We start from the raw sequence: 16,367 nt of genomic DNA, 5'->3' as shown, positions 1-16,367 counted from the left end.
ACAATTTTTTTGGAGTCTCAGTCGTACCTTCTGTCATCTCCGCCGGCACTAACGACGAAGCGATCTCCGTTTGTGAAGCGTACATTAGTCAAGTGGGCAGAATGGCCCAGAAAGCGTTTGTGTTTGGCCTAAAACAGATCACACACAAATCATCCAAGTGACTTTTTCTTTTTCAAACCACAGTACACAGGTTGATCTGACAAGTGGAATTGTTATTAGGTTTGGTTATGTGAGGCCACAGACATACACAGTACAGTGAAGTATATTAAAATGCTGTACATTACAATAACTGAAAATAACTTTATAGTAATAATCAAATTATTCAGATGGCATATGATTGTGTTAATAGACTGGTGCTGTAGATGTGCTGTTGTGAGCCCATTCATGTCACTGTTCCTGGGTCAGATTCATGGTGCTTTGTCTTTTTTTGACATCACCACTGGAGGGCGTCAAAGTCAGGAATTCACTAATTCTACACATAGTGGCTTTATGATTTCAGCTTAGCTCAGAAAGGTGCAGAAACTAATCATTATTATCATCAGACATATGGCAACAGTGTAAATGTTACTGTCATAATAAATCAGACTTATAATAATAATAATAATAATAAGGACTCATACTTACAAACTTCTCTGGACATGGAAAGTCAAACAGCTTTACCATTCCAAAGTCATCGCCTGTGACGATGTTAAGGCCTGAGTGGGACACACAGGCACAGGTGACGTCTGCTTTGTCAGTGTTACGGGACCAGATCCCCACGACCTCGTCTCCAAGGACACTGGGTACAGAGAGGGAGAAATTACATTTCCGGCTCAGACTCTGCTGCTCACCGCTACCTTTCCAACATACCTGTGTCAGTCTGAACACAGAGACTCTCACCTTGTCCAAGTGGCCCAGGTAATCCTGTCAATATGGGACTGCTCTGTGACCTGCTTCCCAGACGGCACCTCATACACCAGCCGTTTATAAGCACCTGTGGATATCTGTTTCAAGGCATCAAAGGTTAGGGATCATACAGCCGGCCACCAACCCATCCCAACATGCCCTCTCACTGCAAAGTTGATGAGCCCCAACGCAGCCCGTACCTGGACGTAAGCGCTGTCAGCAGAGAAGTCCATCTGCATCACGAAGCTGGGGATGTCCCTGCAGCAGTTGATGCGGTTTAGCTGTGGGCCGAGCGTCAGGTCGTAGAAGTCAACTGCACTCTCCGTAGAGCCCACGGCCAAGTAACGGGAATTTGGACTGAACCTGTGAGAAAGACGAGCAGAATTACAACACAGCTTTGACCCATTTCAGTCTCTTAAGACAAACACTGATTCTGACATAACAATATTAATCTTTCCTAGATAGTTACAGATCATTTCCCATATGTTCCAGGTCAATATACCACTTTTTCCATATATCAGCGAACCCAACTGTACTTCGTGTAAAGTGCCACACTCTGTCAACTGTCATCACCTGATGTCCTGGATAGGAGAGCGCCGGTCCCTCTTCTTGCCCCAGATTTTGAGCGAGGCAACCAGCAGGATGATGAACTCTCCATTCTTCATACCGATGGCCACCATGTCTCCTTCAGGACTGTAGCTGATGGTGCGCGCTGGGTGGCCCAGGTTCACTTTATTCAGCATCTTCTGTTTCCCCCACAAGGCCGTGCAACATCAGCACATACTTGTTAGTGAATGAGGTAAATCGTGTTCATTTCCCTTGATAAAAGCAACAGTGAACATCTTGACAGAATGATAGAAAGATGGAAGTACTGAGAAAAAGTAAGATAGTTAGAGATAGATGTGACTTAATAGGCCTTTTTCACATCAGACATTTTGACTTGTCATAGTAGGAACAGCACAGGTGTTACTGCTAAAATTAATGGTGGCTCTGTCCCAGTAAGTCATGATAAACCAGCATGGACTATGCCAGTACACAAAAACTAAAGCAGCTGAATGGAAACCAGCCATCCATCCATTATTTACACCTGTGTTTTTCCTACTGTGACAAATGAAAATGTCCTCTGTGAAAAAGGCCTAGGGTTCTGTAGGGTTGGGGCTACTGTGTCCGACCTTCTCCGGGATGTCCCACAGACGAACGGTGCCATCCTCTGCCGCAGACAGAAACACGTCTCTGGAGGGATGGGTGCCCAGGCCCCAGATCGGTCCGTCCATGTGTCCGTTCACCAGGATGTTGCACGCTGCGTTCTTCTCTCCGACTTCTATGATCTCAGCATTCCTGGTCCCCACTAGGATTTTACCCTGACACAGCGACCAGCAAAATGTGTCAAAATACAGATGATATGAGGAGAATTAGCTGGATAATTTTACTGAGTGCAATATAATCTGTAACCTACCTTTCCTCTGCATACAGAGCGAACACAGTCTATGATCTGCCCAGTTTCTAATCTAAATGCTCTGCAGCGTTTCAGCTCCTGGTCCCAGAGCTTCAGAGCGCCTCCTTCTTTTGACCTGTGGCGGAAAACAAGTGTTTTTCATCCCTCAGCTGATGAAATTCACAGCTTTATTAATATGTCTATACTTCCAGCTGAGATGTATCTAGTCTTATTGATATTGCATTCATAGTGCATTCATGTAATACAGTGTAGAAAGGTAATAAGTAGCACTTACGGTCTTTCTTTGCCTCCGGTGACAATGAGGCCGTCTCTCAGTGTGGTGTACATGGTGAACACAGGGCCCGTATGAGCTTTAGCCACAATTCTTACTAGAATGTGTTCCTTCCACACACACACATCCCCACTTATGGTACCTGTAAATGTCAAGTTATTCTGAAAAGAAAACAAATCTGCACTAATCTAGTGGCCTAAAACAGCAGCACAAGCAATGCAAGAACAATTCACAACACATTTAAGAAGACAGTTTAAATGATTGATGAAATTTAAATGTTAGCTGTGTCAAATTATTCAAGAACCGACACATAGTAACAGCAACCAACCCCTTAGATTTCATAAAACTGATTTCTAGGTTCAATTAACACTTAAAACCAAAAATAAACACTGTATATGTTATATTGGTTGGAAGTCACTTACAGCTCCAAATGCTACAGACAACATGGTCTGCATGCGGGCATCATCTATGGAGCTCAGCACACCTTTTTTGCTGAGCAAAGCTCGACCAGCTAACGTCCAGAACCGCACATGCTTGATCCCCACAGACACAAAGTGTGTGTCAGAGTCTGGACGAAATTCAGCCACAAAAATCCTCTGGGTGTGACCTATCCGGCTGGCCACTTTGGCACCTGAAAAACAAAGAATGATCTCTCAACTGTGGTGGGAAATTTCTAAAATCTAAAATCAGGTCAAATTTTTAAGGGACGACCGGTTAGTTTTACCTTCCTGCCACTTCCAGATGGTGACGGTGTGTTCGGGGTCCAGGCCCACAGACAGCAGGAGTTTTCCTGTGGCACTAAAGCTGACAGAGCAAACGCCACCAGAGTGGAAACAACGTAGCACCGACAGCGTCTGCTTGGTCATGGCGTCCCACACATGGATAGATGGAGACGTGGCTGAGGGAGAAAATAATCATTTGTCTAAATTTAACTACTGTTATCATTTATGCTTTTTTAAATTGGATTTCCTTACTGAAATTTAACAAATCTTATATTGATAAGACGAGAATGTGATAGAATTTATAACAAAGCAAAAATACTTGATCAAACATGATTCGTACATTTAACCAAGTTTGCATGAGGTGAAAATCACATGGCCACCAGATGGCAGCAACATAAAGAATGTAATGAGTGAAACCTTACAGATTTTCTCTCAATAGGTATAACATATAATAGGTATTAACATCATGTTTCCCGTCTTACATGTGGACTAATTCTGAAATGTTCTTACCTGACATGTCACCAGTATCACCTGAAAAGAAGGAAAATCTGATTTATTCACAGAACGAACTGATTTTTTGTGACTTTCTGAGCAATAGTGGTTTCTTGCATAGACAAAAAAGCTTCTACCTTCAAATTTGTTTCGGTAACTTACAGACATTTATGTAAAAGCTATATGTGTAAAAGAAAGTGAGTTATGTTACCACAAATTCTCTGTAATTCTATTTCTGCCAGCACAGGGTTGTTTGTGTGTCCTGTGTGACAGTCTCACAACTATTCATGTGTTAATTGTGTGTTAATTTTGCACGTTAGTTGCTTTATAATAGAGATAAGCTTGTAGGAGGGGGGATGTCATGTAGAATACTCCCCCTGCACAAAGCACAACACAGGATACAGAGAAGAAAAATGAGGCGGCTGCTGACACAGGAGGTCAACTTCTCACAAACATACCTACTTGGCCAGTTGCCACCACGTTGGGGAATTTGGGATGTTGATTGATTGTCAGGCACAGAATGTCGTCACTGTGTTCTATATAGAAACTTTGGCAGGCTGTAAGAAAGCACATATATACACACACACACACACACTCAAGAGGAAATACATAGATGTTATTTTTGCTTTTTTTAGATAGTAAATAGAAACACAGTCAGAGCGTCCTCTAGACTGTTCTGTCTACTTACAGGTTGTCAAGTTCAGCACGATGCCAACTGAGGCTGTGTGGTAGATGATGTCCGCCCCCTCGTTCAGGTAGTGCACGTTATTGCGGCAGTCATTGCCACGGTAACCAAACACCAGCTCCAATACCAGGTCCTGTGGGAGAGTCACAAAAAGACCGCCAGAAAGTCAGAAAGGTCAACTCCATGACAACTAAGATGTTCAGAGCCAGTTGCCAGCTGAAATGGTCCGTTATTATTCGATTACAGCATCATCAGAGTCCCTGGAGAAGCTGTCTGGACAGAGTACGAGCACACAGCTGAAATAATCACATTAGAAACCAGCATTTTGAATTTTTTGAAGCTCGAACAAGACTCCATTTGTACATATCTATTAGTTTGTCGTATGTTGTGAGGATGTGAGCTCCTTCTTACCTCAATGGGTCTCTTCTTTTTGCCAACATTGTTGGTCTGCAGCTTCTCCGGCTGTGGCAGCGCTCTGCTGACAGGAGGCCTGAAACAGACAGCTGGGATAAGAGGGCCGCCGCAGAGCTGCTTATCATGCTGATGATAATGATAATGATGATGACTATAATGATATTACATTGTTGAATAAAAATATTCCACCATATCTGTTCATGTGTGCACACAAATAAGAGATGTTTTATTGCAGAAGAAAGTCTTTTTTCTGTAAAGACGTATAGACTTTGGGGTGGGATGACATTTTTATAAAAGAAAATGAGAAAAACATCAAAAACAATATGTTTTGAATGTCAAGGCTTCTTGTATAACAAAGGTGTGCACAGTTTGTATTGCCAGCAAATCAAAGAAAGGACAGGGTTTGAATAAGGGGAAGATGTCAATAGAAAGTGAAATTACGTAAATTATCCACAGTAAAAATAACAGTCATTGTCCATATGAAATATAACTATGACATTTAATTAATGACCATCAATACGTTTTTAAAAAATTAGAAAACATCATTAATTGAATATATATCTGAATAGTGGCTGAATGCAGGTGTCTGTATTCTGGGTGAACTGCTCATCAGATGAGATAAATAACAGAAACAGAGGGAAATGTTTCTATGAGTTTTGAAGAGCATATTCAAAACACTATATTAGGATAAAAATGATTAATAATTCAAAGACTATATGAACAAACTGTTACCCTGACCTAAAAGACGTCTGAAAGATGTCTAAAAGACACCAAGACACCATTTACTTCATATTTAACCTACAAACATCTAAATGATGTGAGATGTGAGTATGTAGCTACTCTATAAAGTAATAAAAAAATCATCTGAGAAGCAGAAAGGAAGCAGCTTACCTTGACCCTCTTCATGACAGCAGTAACAAAAGAAAAAACAAGAATTAGAATAAAAAGTTTCTTACAGCATTCACTGCTGCCCCGAGGACACACACGAAACACACCTCAGCCACTGAGGACATAAAATACAGAGGTAAGCGCTAATATGTAACCATGACAACTCAAGTCCATTTCCATGACAACTGTTGCCCAGAAGCTGTTGCGGTCGTTGTCAAAAAAAAAAAAAAGAAAAAATATATCTGGATATCAATAAACCCGGAGCACCCAAAGTCTGTCACATACATCTAAAGACGGACTATGATGATGGAAAATTTTAAATGCTTGTAGACACTGTTCACGACGAGCCATATAAACAGCACGTCCTTAAAAAGACTTTGAAGGAAGACATCTTACGAAGAGTGAATTTTGAATATTACTTCTGGTTTGATGTGTTGTTTCATTTTGTTTCTGCCAGTTTTAACAGCAGCTCACCATGATGAAGTGAATTAACATCCAAAACAGCATCTTAGTTTGTTTGTGAAGAGGGGAAAAACAGAAAACTGGTGGATTTTTACTGCGGAAACTTAGGAAACAATAGGCGGTACAGTCACCATGTGATACGTTCTCCCCACTGTAGCCCACAGATTAAAGCCACAGGACTTACAGCTTCAGATAAGCTGTTTATCTTTTTCTAGGTAAGTATACATGTTTCAACCATACCCACAGCTTAAACTTTTGTTCAAAATAAACATACACGAACACAAGAGCTTACCTGACCACCCCTTGTCTTCAAGTGGAATAAAAGAACGAGGCAGGATAATGACAGATGGACAGCCATTAAAGGAAACAAGAAGAGCAGAAAAGGCTGAGTTATTTCAAAAAGGCAAGGACAGAGCAGGAAAAGAAAAGATATGCTGACTGAAGAACGCAGGTTTGGCTTCATCTCGACGCAGAGGTGTTATTTTGAATTCGAAAAAAGTTATTTTCTGACTGCTCGGGAGCATCTTTCTGAGCATCTGCGAAGCTTCGTCATAACTTCACTGAGGGATACCTTTCATCCACTGATGGCTCTTTCAGCTGCAAGTGGGGTTTCACACCCGTCATTGGTCGCATGTTGGTGGATAAGGCCTTGATGGTGTAGTTGATCTCGTTCTCCCTCGTCACATCACTGTCATAACCTGGGCAAGGAGGAATGACACAGATATCCCTTTAGCAACAGAAACACTTGATGAATAAAAACCTCAAAAAGACGCTCATCTCTCACCTCCATCATCCTCACTCTCGATGTCAGACTCCTCACTATCACACTGTTTGAATTCTCGGTGGCCCTCTGGCTCATGGGTCCAGATCATGAGGCACGTGTCACTCCCACCGACCGTCACCAAGAGGCTGTCGTCATGGGTCCATCGCACATTGGTAACATGCGTGCTGTGAGCCACATATCGTTTGAACTTTGCATACTTCCCCTGGGGGAGAGGGACAACATTTGTTTAACATTTAAAATTAACATCACATTTACATAAATCTTAAACATAAGCCACGAGACAGAGGTAAAACAAAGAATTGTGAGTTGTGTCTTACTTTTACAGGGTATCGGAAGAGCTTGACGTATCCTAAGTCATCTCCTGTTGCTAGCACCTTCCTGTCGTTACTAAGGCAGGCAGCAGTCACCTCGGTGACCTCACTGATCAAAGGCCAGATGCCCTCAACAGACGTTCCCAGGACACACGTCCACGTGCTCCAGTCGATCTTCTCCACCTGAGCCAAATGAGTCAGTAAGTAAAGATTAATTTCTGTGGCATGATAGTGACAAACAATTTTGTATTAAATTCTGAAATCAGCTGGCAGTCAGTTTTGAGAGCCAACACTGCAGTATTGTGTTCTCTGTCTTTATTAAAAGAGGGACTGCGGCATTTTCAAACATCTGCGGACGAGCTGAGGCAAGATGATAATGAATTACATAATCCAGCCGTGAAGGCATAAAAGCATGGATTCATTTCTCTGTGCGCTTGTGCTTAAGGTCACGAACTGATGGCCGGACATTCTCCTTCAGGATCTTCTGGTAGAGAGCAGAATTCATGGTTCCATCAATTACGGCAAGTTGTCCAGGTCCTGAAGCAGCAAAGCAGCCCCAGACCATCACACTACCACCACCATGTTTGACTGTCGGTATGATGTTCTTTCTCCCAAATGCTGTGTTAGTTTTACGCCAGATGTAACGGGACGCACACCTTCCAAAAAGTTCCACTTTTGTCCCGTCAGTCCACAGAATATTTTCCCAAAAGTGTGGGGAATCATCAAGATGTTTTTTAGCAAGTGTGAGATGTGCCTTTGTGTTCCTTTTGGTCAGCAGTGGTTTTCTCCTTGGAACTCTCCCATGGAGGCCATTTTTGCCCAGTGTCTTTCTTATTGTTGAATCATGGACACTGACCTTAACTGAGTGAGGCCTGCAGTGCTTTAGATGTTGTTTGGGGTTCTTTTGTGACCTCCTGCATGAGACGTTGATGCACTCTTGGAGTCATTTTGGTAGGCCGGTAGTCCTGGGAAGGTTCACCACTGCTCCATGTTTTCTCCATTCGGGGATAATGGCTCTCACTGTTGTTCGCTGGAGTCCCAAAGCCTTAGAAATGGCTTTGTAACCCTTTCCAGACTGATAGATGTCAATGACTTTGTTTCTTGTCTGTTCTTGAATTGCTTTAGATCGGGGCATGATGTGTTGCATTTTGAGATCTTTCAGCCTACTTCATGTTGTCTATTTAAGTGATTTCTTGATTCTACAGCTCTGGCAGTAATCAGGCCTGGGTGTGGCATGTGAAATTGAACTCAGCTTTCAAGCATGTAGTTAATCACAGTTAATTCATGATTTAACAAGGGGGGCAATTACTTTTTCACATAGGGCCAGGTTGGTTTGGATAGCTTTTGTCCCTTCATCATCATTTAAAAACTTTTTGTATTTACTCAGGTTATCTTTGTGTGATATTAAAATTTGTTGACAATAAAGCAAAAACAGAAGAAATCTGTAAGGGGGCAAATACTTTTTCACAGCACTGTAACTGGGAAAACATCATTGCACAAGTTTCTTTATATGAACAGAAATCCGTTTCCCTTTCTTTCTGGTCTTCATGCTAAGCTAAGCTAAGTAGCCATTGCCTCTGGCTTCATATTTACCATACTGACATGGTACCAAGTGATCATCTAACTCAGCAAGAAAGCAGATACGCATATTTCCCAATATATATATATAAAATATACCATTCCTTTAATGGTCCTAGAGACTGCTGAAGGGTATTTTGATCACTCTCAGGGTCAATAATAAGAATCTCAGTTTTATTTTAATTGTAAATGAGAATGTTTTGGGACATCCACCCTCTCAGTCCTTTTGTTAGTCTGCTGAGATCACCACATTTGACAGACAAGTATAGCTGAGTGTCGTCCACATAAGTGTGACAAGAGAAATTAAATAACAACTGTAGCAAATAAATTCAGAATAAAATGGGGCGAAAACAGATCACCAAGGGTAACAGAAATTGTCTGTTTGCTATATATATATAGCTGTGTATGATATAAACTAGCTAAGAGAGGAACCAGATGGCTCTACCCACTGTCTCAGCCTGTCAATAATGATCCTGTGAGCACAGCGAAATGAATGGGAGGGAAAGAGGAAAGCGAATGCATCACGATGAGTTGGAGAGGTCATCTGAGGCTTCAGTGTAGCAGAATTTAACAGCATCTATCATCTCTGACTCTTATTTTCCTAACGCTCCCCTCTGCTGTGTGTCTCGCAAGGTGTCTGAATGTCACGCTGTATGAAAGGGACCCTAAACACTACCCCACTTTCACTGCCAAAATTAGAATGATACTGGTGAAAAGTGGGCCGTGTTAATGTTTCACTGCCCTTCCCCGAGCCTCCTCTGATCCCGAAGGAAAAAAGTGGGCCAACAGCATCATAACTACGGCTGCTCCTGGGCCTCCTCTCCCTGCTTACCTCTGTAGACGGGATGGTCTGCCTCTTGCCGCGAGGAGCTTCAAAAAAGAACTGCTCTTTAGCACCTGTGTTGACTTGGAGTAGTTTTCCTGTGAATGAAAAAGCCCAGTGGGTAATGGTGCTTAACTGTTTTGAGTCATTTTCAATCCATAATTGGTTCTTTTGCAGTCGTTTGCAAGGATTTACTGAGATAGTATCATTTCAGGATGTTTACCTCTCTTGTCCCAGTCCAGATGGGTAATGTAGTTGAGACATCCTTTGCACACCCCTACTCGTTTACTGCTCATTACATTGTAAATATCCACAAACGTGTCTCCTGATGCTACTGCAAGGTACTTCCCAACTCCTGAACAAACAAAAGAGAAAGGAGTGTCAGTTTCAGTCGGTTTCAGGGATCAACACAGTTGAGGATTGTAAGCTGGAGGAGTCAGTCTGTCACTCTGTCAGTTGGTCCACTCTTCTGGCCCTGACTGAAATTTCTCAACAACTATCGGATGAATTGCCTTGAAATTTTGTACAGACAATCATGATCCCCAGAGGATGCATCCTACTGATTGGTGGTCCCCTGACTTTTTCTCTATTACAGCCAGTAGGTCACCATTTGTGGTTCTGAGTGAAATGCCTATTCAATGGATTATGGAGCCTTTATCAAGTCAAACATTTCATTTGTCCGATACTTTGGTTACTGACTGCAAAACTATCCTGCTGAGCATTACACTGGTCACTACAATGACTTCTACTCTAAGACGTACACTCTCAAGGACTCATGGGTGTTAGGTTGAGAAACAGGACACCGTGCATTGTGGACCAAGGTTAAGTGTCCAGGAGAAAGAGAGTTTAGTTTCTTGCTCTCACTTTGTCCGCCCCCACTGTTTTTCATTCCACTCTTGCTGTCTCTGTATGGCCCTATTACAGAAAGCCATTAATTTGGGTCAGGCCTGCAGCAGTATCTCCCTGACTCACAGTGGGGGTGAAATATGTATACCTGCTGAACTTCTGCACAGCTTCCTACGTACACTAAGATGCTTTGAGGGGCACACAGATTTTAGAGGCCCACTTACTTCTCAGACAGGATTTGAGGGTAGTTTTTGTAATTTTCTCAGACACATGGAGGTGAACCACAAACCTGGAGAGAATCTAATATCGGAGATGATGTCCTTGCGGTGGTGAAAGGACACCAGGTCCTCTAGGGTGTCTGCGTTCACAATGAGGAAGCTGCCATCATTCAGGCCCACTGCCAAGGCTTTGCCATCAGGGGAGAAGCAGCAGCAACGACCGCCTGTGGAGAATAATGTGTTTGTTGAAGCCCTGGGACCAGAGTACTTCCTGTCGGAAAATACACTCATGCGTTAGCGTCTGAGCTGTGACTCACCCTTTCTGAGCTTGCGTACAGCCAGCATGCAGTGGCTGGGTGAGAGGTCCCATATGCGCAGGGTTTTGTCATCGCTGACGGTGGCACAGAGAGGGAGATGAGGATGAGTGGCCAGGCCCCACACTTCACCCTCCATGTGACCCTGCAGACACAAACATTGGAAAATGTATCTGTGACTAATAAAATTCATGTAACTAATAAAATAGTTAACCAAGATTGCAGCATATAAATCTGAAAAATAGATTCAATACTTAACTACATGGGAGTCAACCCATCATCATAAGTTTGTTATAATTTTATGAGATCGTTTGTTATTCAAATTTAAGTAACTATATTTAAATAATAACTCATATTTACCAGGGTGTGCTCATCTACATATTTGTCACAGCAACAAATGTCAATGTCCACTTACTCTTTTTCTTTGTCTTTTACTCTCTTAAATGTGTAACTATATGTCTAAAGTTATACAGTTTACAGGACTATATATGTCCACATACCTCAACAAGGTTTATTCACTATTTGTATTGGCTTCCAATTATTAGTTCTCTTACTATAGAGATATATACTATATCTCTTTTTGAAGATTTCAAAGAAGAGCAACAACATCTGCAAACATCAGCAATGCGTTTATCCTATCAGACTAACCATGCTGTACGTGTCCCACATTATAATTCTTACAAGTTACCTATAGAACAGTTGACTTAGGGCAACCTTTGGCTCTCTCATCAGTTGATCCCATCCATCAGAATGTGCCTTTATATTTAATGCGTTCGAAAAGGGCGATCAATAGCATTTGCTCTGTCTGCCTACAATCAGGGGAGCCGGGGAGACACTGCAGGACCACTTAACTAAATTAACAATCTCCCGTGGAATAGCAATAATTCATTGTCATTTATAGCCACCTCCTTGGTGATTCTGTATTGCTGTGTAAAAATAGACAGTAGTGGTGCTATAATAACACTGAAGGGCAATTGTTGCAATGGATATGCATCTACTCCTTTTCCAAATTTCTTTTTTCAGTGCCTCTGGAGGTAGATATCACTTTTACGCAAACCTTGAGGCACATCTCTAAGATACAGGGAGAGGAACATCAGTCAGACATCAGTCCTCCCACCCCATATCTTTGACACCAAACATCTTCTCTGCAAAACATAAATTCTTACATAAATTTCCTTCCATCCAGACAGCCACTGCTTTCCATTCATTTTACACTGAAAATCAAACCGCACTGGCCTGAAACTAAATAATCTATCACATCAACATTATGTCACCTTGTTGTTGGTGTGTTAAAGGATGCTTCAACTTTGCGACACACCACTAACTTCCACAACTTTCCTGCCCAGGCAATAAAAATGGCACTGACAAAAAACAAGTCAGATAAAATGCTAACTGTCATGTCAGACATGTCACTTGGTGCACCTTCAACCTTTTAAATCTTTGCTAACTTAGTACGCATCTGCTTACCGACAGCTCATCCCACCAGCTCAAGTGTCCTCATGAATACCCTATGTGATGTGCTATATATTACTAGTTTTTGACAGGTTTAGGGGTTATTTTTTTATCGGTATCTTACCTGGACCAGCAGAGTGATGGGGCCACTCTTGTCCACCTCCAAGATCTCTCCGTTCTTGGTCCCCACCAGGATGTGTCCATGGCCCAGAGATATGGCACGTATGGAGGGGTTGTCCTCCAACAGCAATCCTGTGGAGTTGATGAATTACAGCATGAAGTCAGAGAACGTAGCTTGAGCCACAACACCAGGGTGAAATCTTCAATCCAGCTAAAAGCACTAAATGCTTTAAGTGGATTTGTATGTGGTAGCTGTATGACATAATTTGGGGGCAATTGAGAAGAGGATGACCTTTTTACCTTTAGAGCCTGGAGCTAGGACTGCTCTCTTGATGGCGTAGGTCTTGAGGCATCTCTCAAAGGTGTCGTCCCACAGAGCAACGATGCCATCTTTTCCTCCAGTCACAAATCCCTAAAGGGACAATATATTGGCACATTTAACGCTGCAATGATCTCTTGTTTGTTGAAAATGTCAATCTCAAAGCCAATTTAATATTACATCCTATATATAATAAAACAATAAAAAGAAAGAAAATCCAATGTGCATCACTTATTTTATTCCAGTGCAATAGTATCATGAAACAACAACAATTAAAACAAAAATAGGTCTTTACATAACCACACAGTTTAATGTGATGAACTGGTCAGTGAAATAGCCTTTTTTCCATGTGCTACCTTTTCTAAAGCGTGCACACTGAATACAGGGCCGTCGTGAGCCTTGACAGTCTTCATCAGGAACATGTCCCTCCAGATGCAAATGTCGCCTGTGCACGTTCCTGAAAACACCATCTCCTCCGACCAACCATAAACAGCGCACATCATGGTCTCCGTCTTCCCCATGTTCCCCTTGCGTCCAATTAGACCACCACCTGAAAGAGAAGCAGACTCGCAGTAGGATGTGCCACAGCTGAGCCAGAGTTCTGCTTGTTAGAGTCTCTGCTATTGAATAAAAAACACCCTTACCGGCCTTATGCCAAAACTTCATATGCTTCACACCAGCTGTGATGAGCTTGTCAGGAAGGTAGGGATTTATTTTGACAACGAATATCTTGTCCTTGCTTCCCCTGAAAAAACAATATTCACATCACCAAACATGCATGGAGAAATACATTAAATAGGTACAATATTTTATGCATCCACACATTGTTATGCTTTGGTCCTTTTGCTTTTGGTATTTTTCATAATTTGAATGACAAATAAACTCTAATGGGGCTGTACATAATAATTTAGGGGCAGGATGCATAGAGCAGGCTACGCTGAGGTTTTTTTAACAAAGGCAAAGAAATGCAGAAATATGCCTCACTATCCCTTTTTGTGTTTAAAATCAAAGTGAGTTGCATGTTTGAAGAATCCAAATGTTTTTAAATAGACATAATCCACCCCCCAGATGTGATGTGTTACATAGCATCAGTACTCAATCAACATGGTACAAAACAGAAAAAGTAAATGACGTACATCTAAACTGTTAACTGAATTACCTCATTTAAAAAATGTTGCAACTGAGGCTAGTTTCATATTTTGTATTGTCTTGTCACATGTATAAATTAAATTGTTTAAAGCATGTTAGTTACTGTTTTCATTATGAAGGTTAAAGGATATCCAGATTGCACTGGATCAGTGGATGGGAATTATTGATTGTAACTGGGATACAGTGATCTACGACCTAAAACAAGATCATATTGCTTTGCACAATATGAACATTAAGGATCAGTCGCTCGTCCTGTCTGATGCAATGGACTGTCTACGACACTTTAAGTTCTCTAATCGTTGGCCTTTGTGCTCCCTGTAACACCCGCTCCTCCTCCTCCAGCAGAAGACTAGACAGTTGCGGTGCACATGCTAGGCTCTGTCAGGCCCCATTTCCCTCTGCCCGCCTCACTGCACTGCCCACCAGGGTCTGCAAAGGAGATTAGTGGAGCTCCAAGCTGTCCCTGAGCTGCAGCGAAAGCACAACATGCAGGAGAGCAATGCACTGCTCTGAGCTAGCCAGAGGGAATTTCAATGGAGTAGACACTAAATATGAACATCAAGTAGAACTAGATATTTTGGGATGCGGATGTTTTCCAGTTAGATACTTTTGGTTCCTTCTAGTTTCTGGGTTATATAATTTTACCTTGAAACTGAAAATCTTTAAACATTATGTTAAAAACTTTATGTTCTGAACAAATGAACACCTCTCATGCTTTGTAGAAATTCATAATGCAGGTCAGGTAAGGTAATCCACTTCAATTGTACAAGTCTGGTGTGTGTGCCCCATATCTGGTCGCATGTATCATTTACATCCTATGTACACCGCAATCACTGACTCCAGCAGTGAGTCTGTCACACTTGAGCTCAGGATTATGTCGCCTTGGACACTCTAAGAGTAAGTCCTCTTTTACCTTGGTCAGTATTTATGGAGCTATTCATTTGAGCCATCAGGACAAACTTAAAGTATGTGTGTGATTGTTTTCACTAATTCCCTGTTACTACTTTTAATTTATCTCTTTTTTCACCAGGATAAGCCCATGGAGCATGTAAATTACAATTATTTCTCTCTAATTTTGGATCTACATATCAGGCTCTGGAGCAAACTCCTATTGTCTCCATTAAGACTCTGGCAGGGTTAAGTGTTGCAGTGAAGCAGCCTTGTAATCTAAAAGGTAATTCCCGGTCTTTCCTCTCCTCCATCAATCACCCTGTCAGCCCTGCACAGCAAAGTGGCTTCAATTTAACCCTCATCCATAAGTGTCCATATTTAAACTAAAAGCCCTCAAACAATCTTTAGAATTAACAGGAAGGTTTGTCAAAGCTTTCAGGATGCTGCGTGCTGAAAGGCCGACCTGCAAGAGTCTAATATGACCGTACTAACCGCATGGCAGACAGCTTCTCCCCCTTCCTCCAGTCCCACAGCACAATTGTGTGATTGTCGTCCAGGCCCACTGAGGCCAGCCGTTTGCCATCCGCTGAGGAGGAAACCAAAACCAAAACCCATCAGTACAGCACAGAGAGAGCCAGCTCCTGCTTCGGTTCAGTGAAGTTTGACCGTTGTTAGTAACATAAAAGCAGGCTGGCGGGTTTGATCTACGGCAGGTGATTCACTGACTCTGACATACAGATCACGGAGCTGCCTCTGTCTAGGGCCAATTAAAGAAAGAAAGATGAACAGCTCTACCTTGATGCTGTCAGACTGTTGCAACTAAAAGACAGCAGGAATAGGATTTCAGTGCTGTTTGAAAATTAGGTGTCTTGTGAATTTGTCCGTTTCTTTTATGTGTGAAAGAAGGTTTTTGTTCCCCTGTGAAAGCAGGATGTCTGGAAGAATTTGTGAATACAAATAGTATATTATGTTGAATCTGTCTGGATAGGAGAACTAAAAGCAGTCTGAAAAAACAGCACTGAGTGTTACCAGAAAAGTCCACAGCACACACTCCGAGCTGGTGGAAACCCCTCAATACGGACATGGGCTTTAACGTTTCTGTGTCCCATATGTGGATGGAGGAATCTCTGCCGACCTGGAGGGATAAAAACATTCAAAGTATCTAAATAATTTATTCAACTGAAACCATTTAATCATGAGATTCTGATATGCTAAAGAATCTACATTGTCTCTCAGTTCATATCTGAGCAGCCATACACTACACTAAACTTAATTTGACTTTATTTG

At 41.9% G+C, this 16,367-nt stretch overlaps 1 protein-coding gene across 1 annotated transcript in view; it reads right to left on the bottom strand.

The window, feature by feature from the left end:
- The window catches only part of eml5 (EMAP like 5), a 40,474-nt gene that overhangs the window by 1,226 nt on the left and 22,881 nt on the right, over positions 1 to 16,367 (bottom strand). Inside the window, exons 16-44 of the mRNA XM_070841920.1 lie at positions 16,110 to 16,215; positions 15,573 to 15,666; positions 13,685 to 13,785; positions 13,397 to 13,590; positions 13,022 to 13,133; positions 12,726 to 12,853; positions 11,153 to 11,294; positions 10,907 to 11,059; positions 9,995 to 10,126; positions 9,781 to 9,869; positions 7,377 to 7,553; positions 7,060 to 7,261; positions 6,847 to 6,973; positions 6,568 to 6,582; positions 5,817 to 5,825; positions 4,923 to 5,001; positions 4,515 to 4,644; positions 4,285 to 4,383; positions 3,845 to 3,865; positions 3,337 to 3,510; positions 3,035 to 3,243; positions 2,616 to 2,773; positions 2,342 to 2,456; positions 2,058 to 2,246; positions 1,459 to 1,631; positions 1,086 to 1,248; positions 880 to 983; positions 625 to 778; positions 28 to 128 (exon numbers count right to left, since the gene is read on the bottom strand). Coding sequence (XP_070698021.1) covers positions 28 to 128; positions 625 to 778; positions 880 to 983; positions 1,086 to 1,248; positions 1,459 to 1,631; positions 2,058 to 2,246; positions 2,342 to 2,456; positions 2,616 to 2,773; positions 3,035 to 3,243; positions 3,337 to 3,510; positions 3,845 to 3,865; positions 4,285 to 4,383; positions 4,515 to 4,644; positions 4,923 to 5,001; positions 5,817 to 5,825; positions 6,568 to 6,582; positions 6,847 to 6,973; positions 7,060 to 7,261; positions 7,377 to 7,553; positions 9,781 to 9,869; positions 9,995 to 10,126; positions 10,907 to 11,059; positions 11,153 to 11,294; positions 12,726 to 12,853; positions 13,022 to 13,133; positions 13,397 to 13,590; positions 13,685 to 13,785; positions 15,573 to 15,666; positions 16,110 to 16,215 — 3,650 coding nt within the window. The remainder of the gene's footprint in view (positions 1 to 27; positions 129 to 624; positions 779 to 879; positions 984 to 1,085; positions 1,249 to 1,458; positions 1,632 to 2,057; positions 2,247 to 2,341; positions 2,457 to 2,615; positions 2,774 to 3,034; positions 3,244 to 3,336; positions 3,511 to 3,844; positions 3,866 to 4,284; positions 4,384 to 4,514; positions 4,645 to 4,922; positions 5,002 to 5,816; positions 5,826 to 6,567; positions 6,583 to 6,846; positions 6,974 to 7,059; positions 7,262 to 7,376; positions 7,554 to 9,780; positions 9,870 to 9,994; positions 10,127 to 10,906; positions 11,060 to 11,152; positions 11,295 to 12,725; positions 12,854 to 13,021; positions 13,134 to 13,396; positions 13,591 to 13,684; positions 13,786 to 15,572; positions 15,667 to 16,109; positions 16,216 to 16,367) is intronic.

The sequence above is a fragment of the Pempheris klunzingeri genome, chromosome 13 (genome assembly GCF_042242105.1).
Source record: "Pempheris klunzingeri isolate RE-2024b chromosome 13, fPemKlu1.hap1, whole genome shotgun sequence".
Taxonomy (NCBI): domain Eukaryota; kingdom Metazoa; phylum Chordata; class Actinopteri; order Acropomatiformes; family Pempheridae; genus Pempheris; species Pempheris klunzingeri.
Note: the sequence above shows the minus strand (reverse complement) of the source record. Positions and strands in the feature narration are given on the sequence as shown.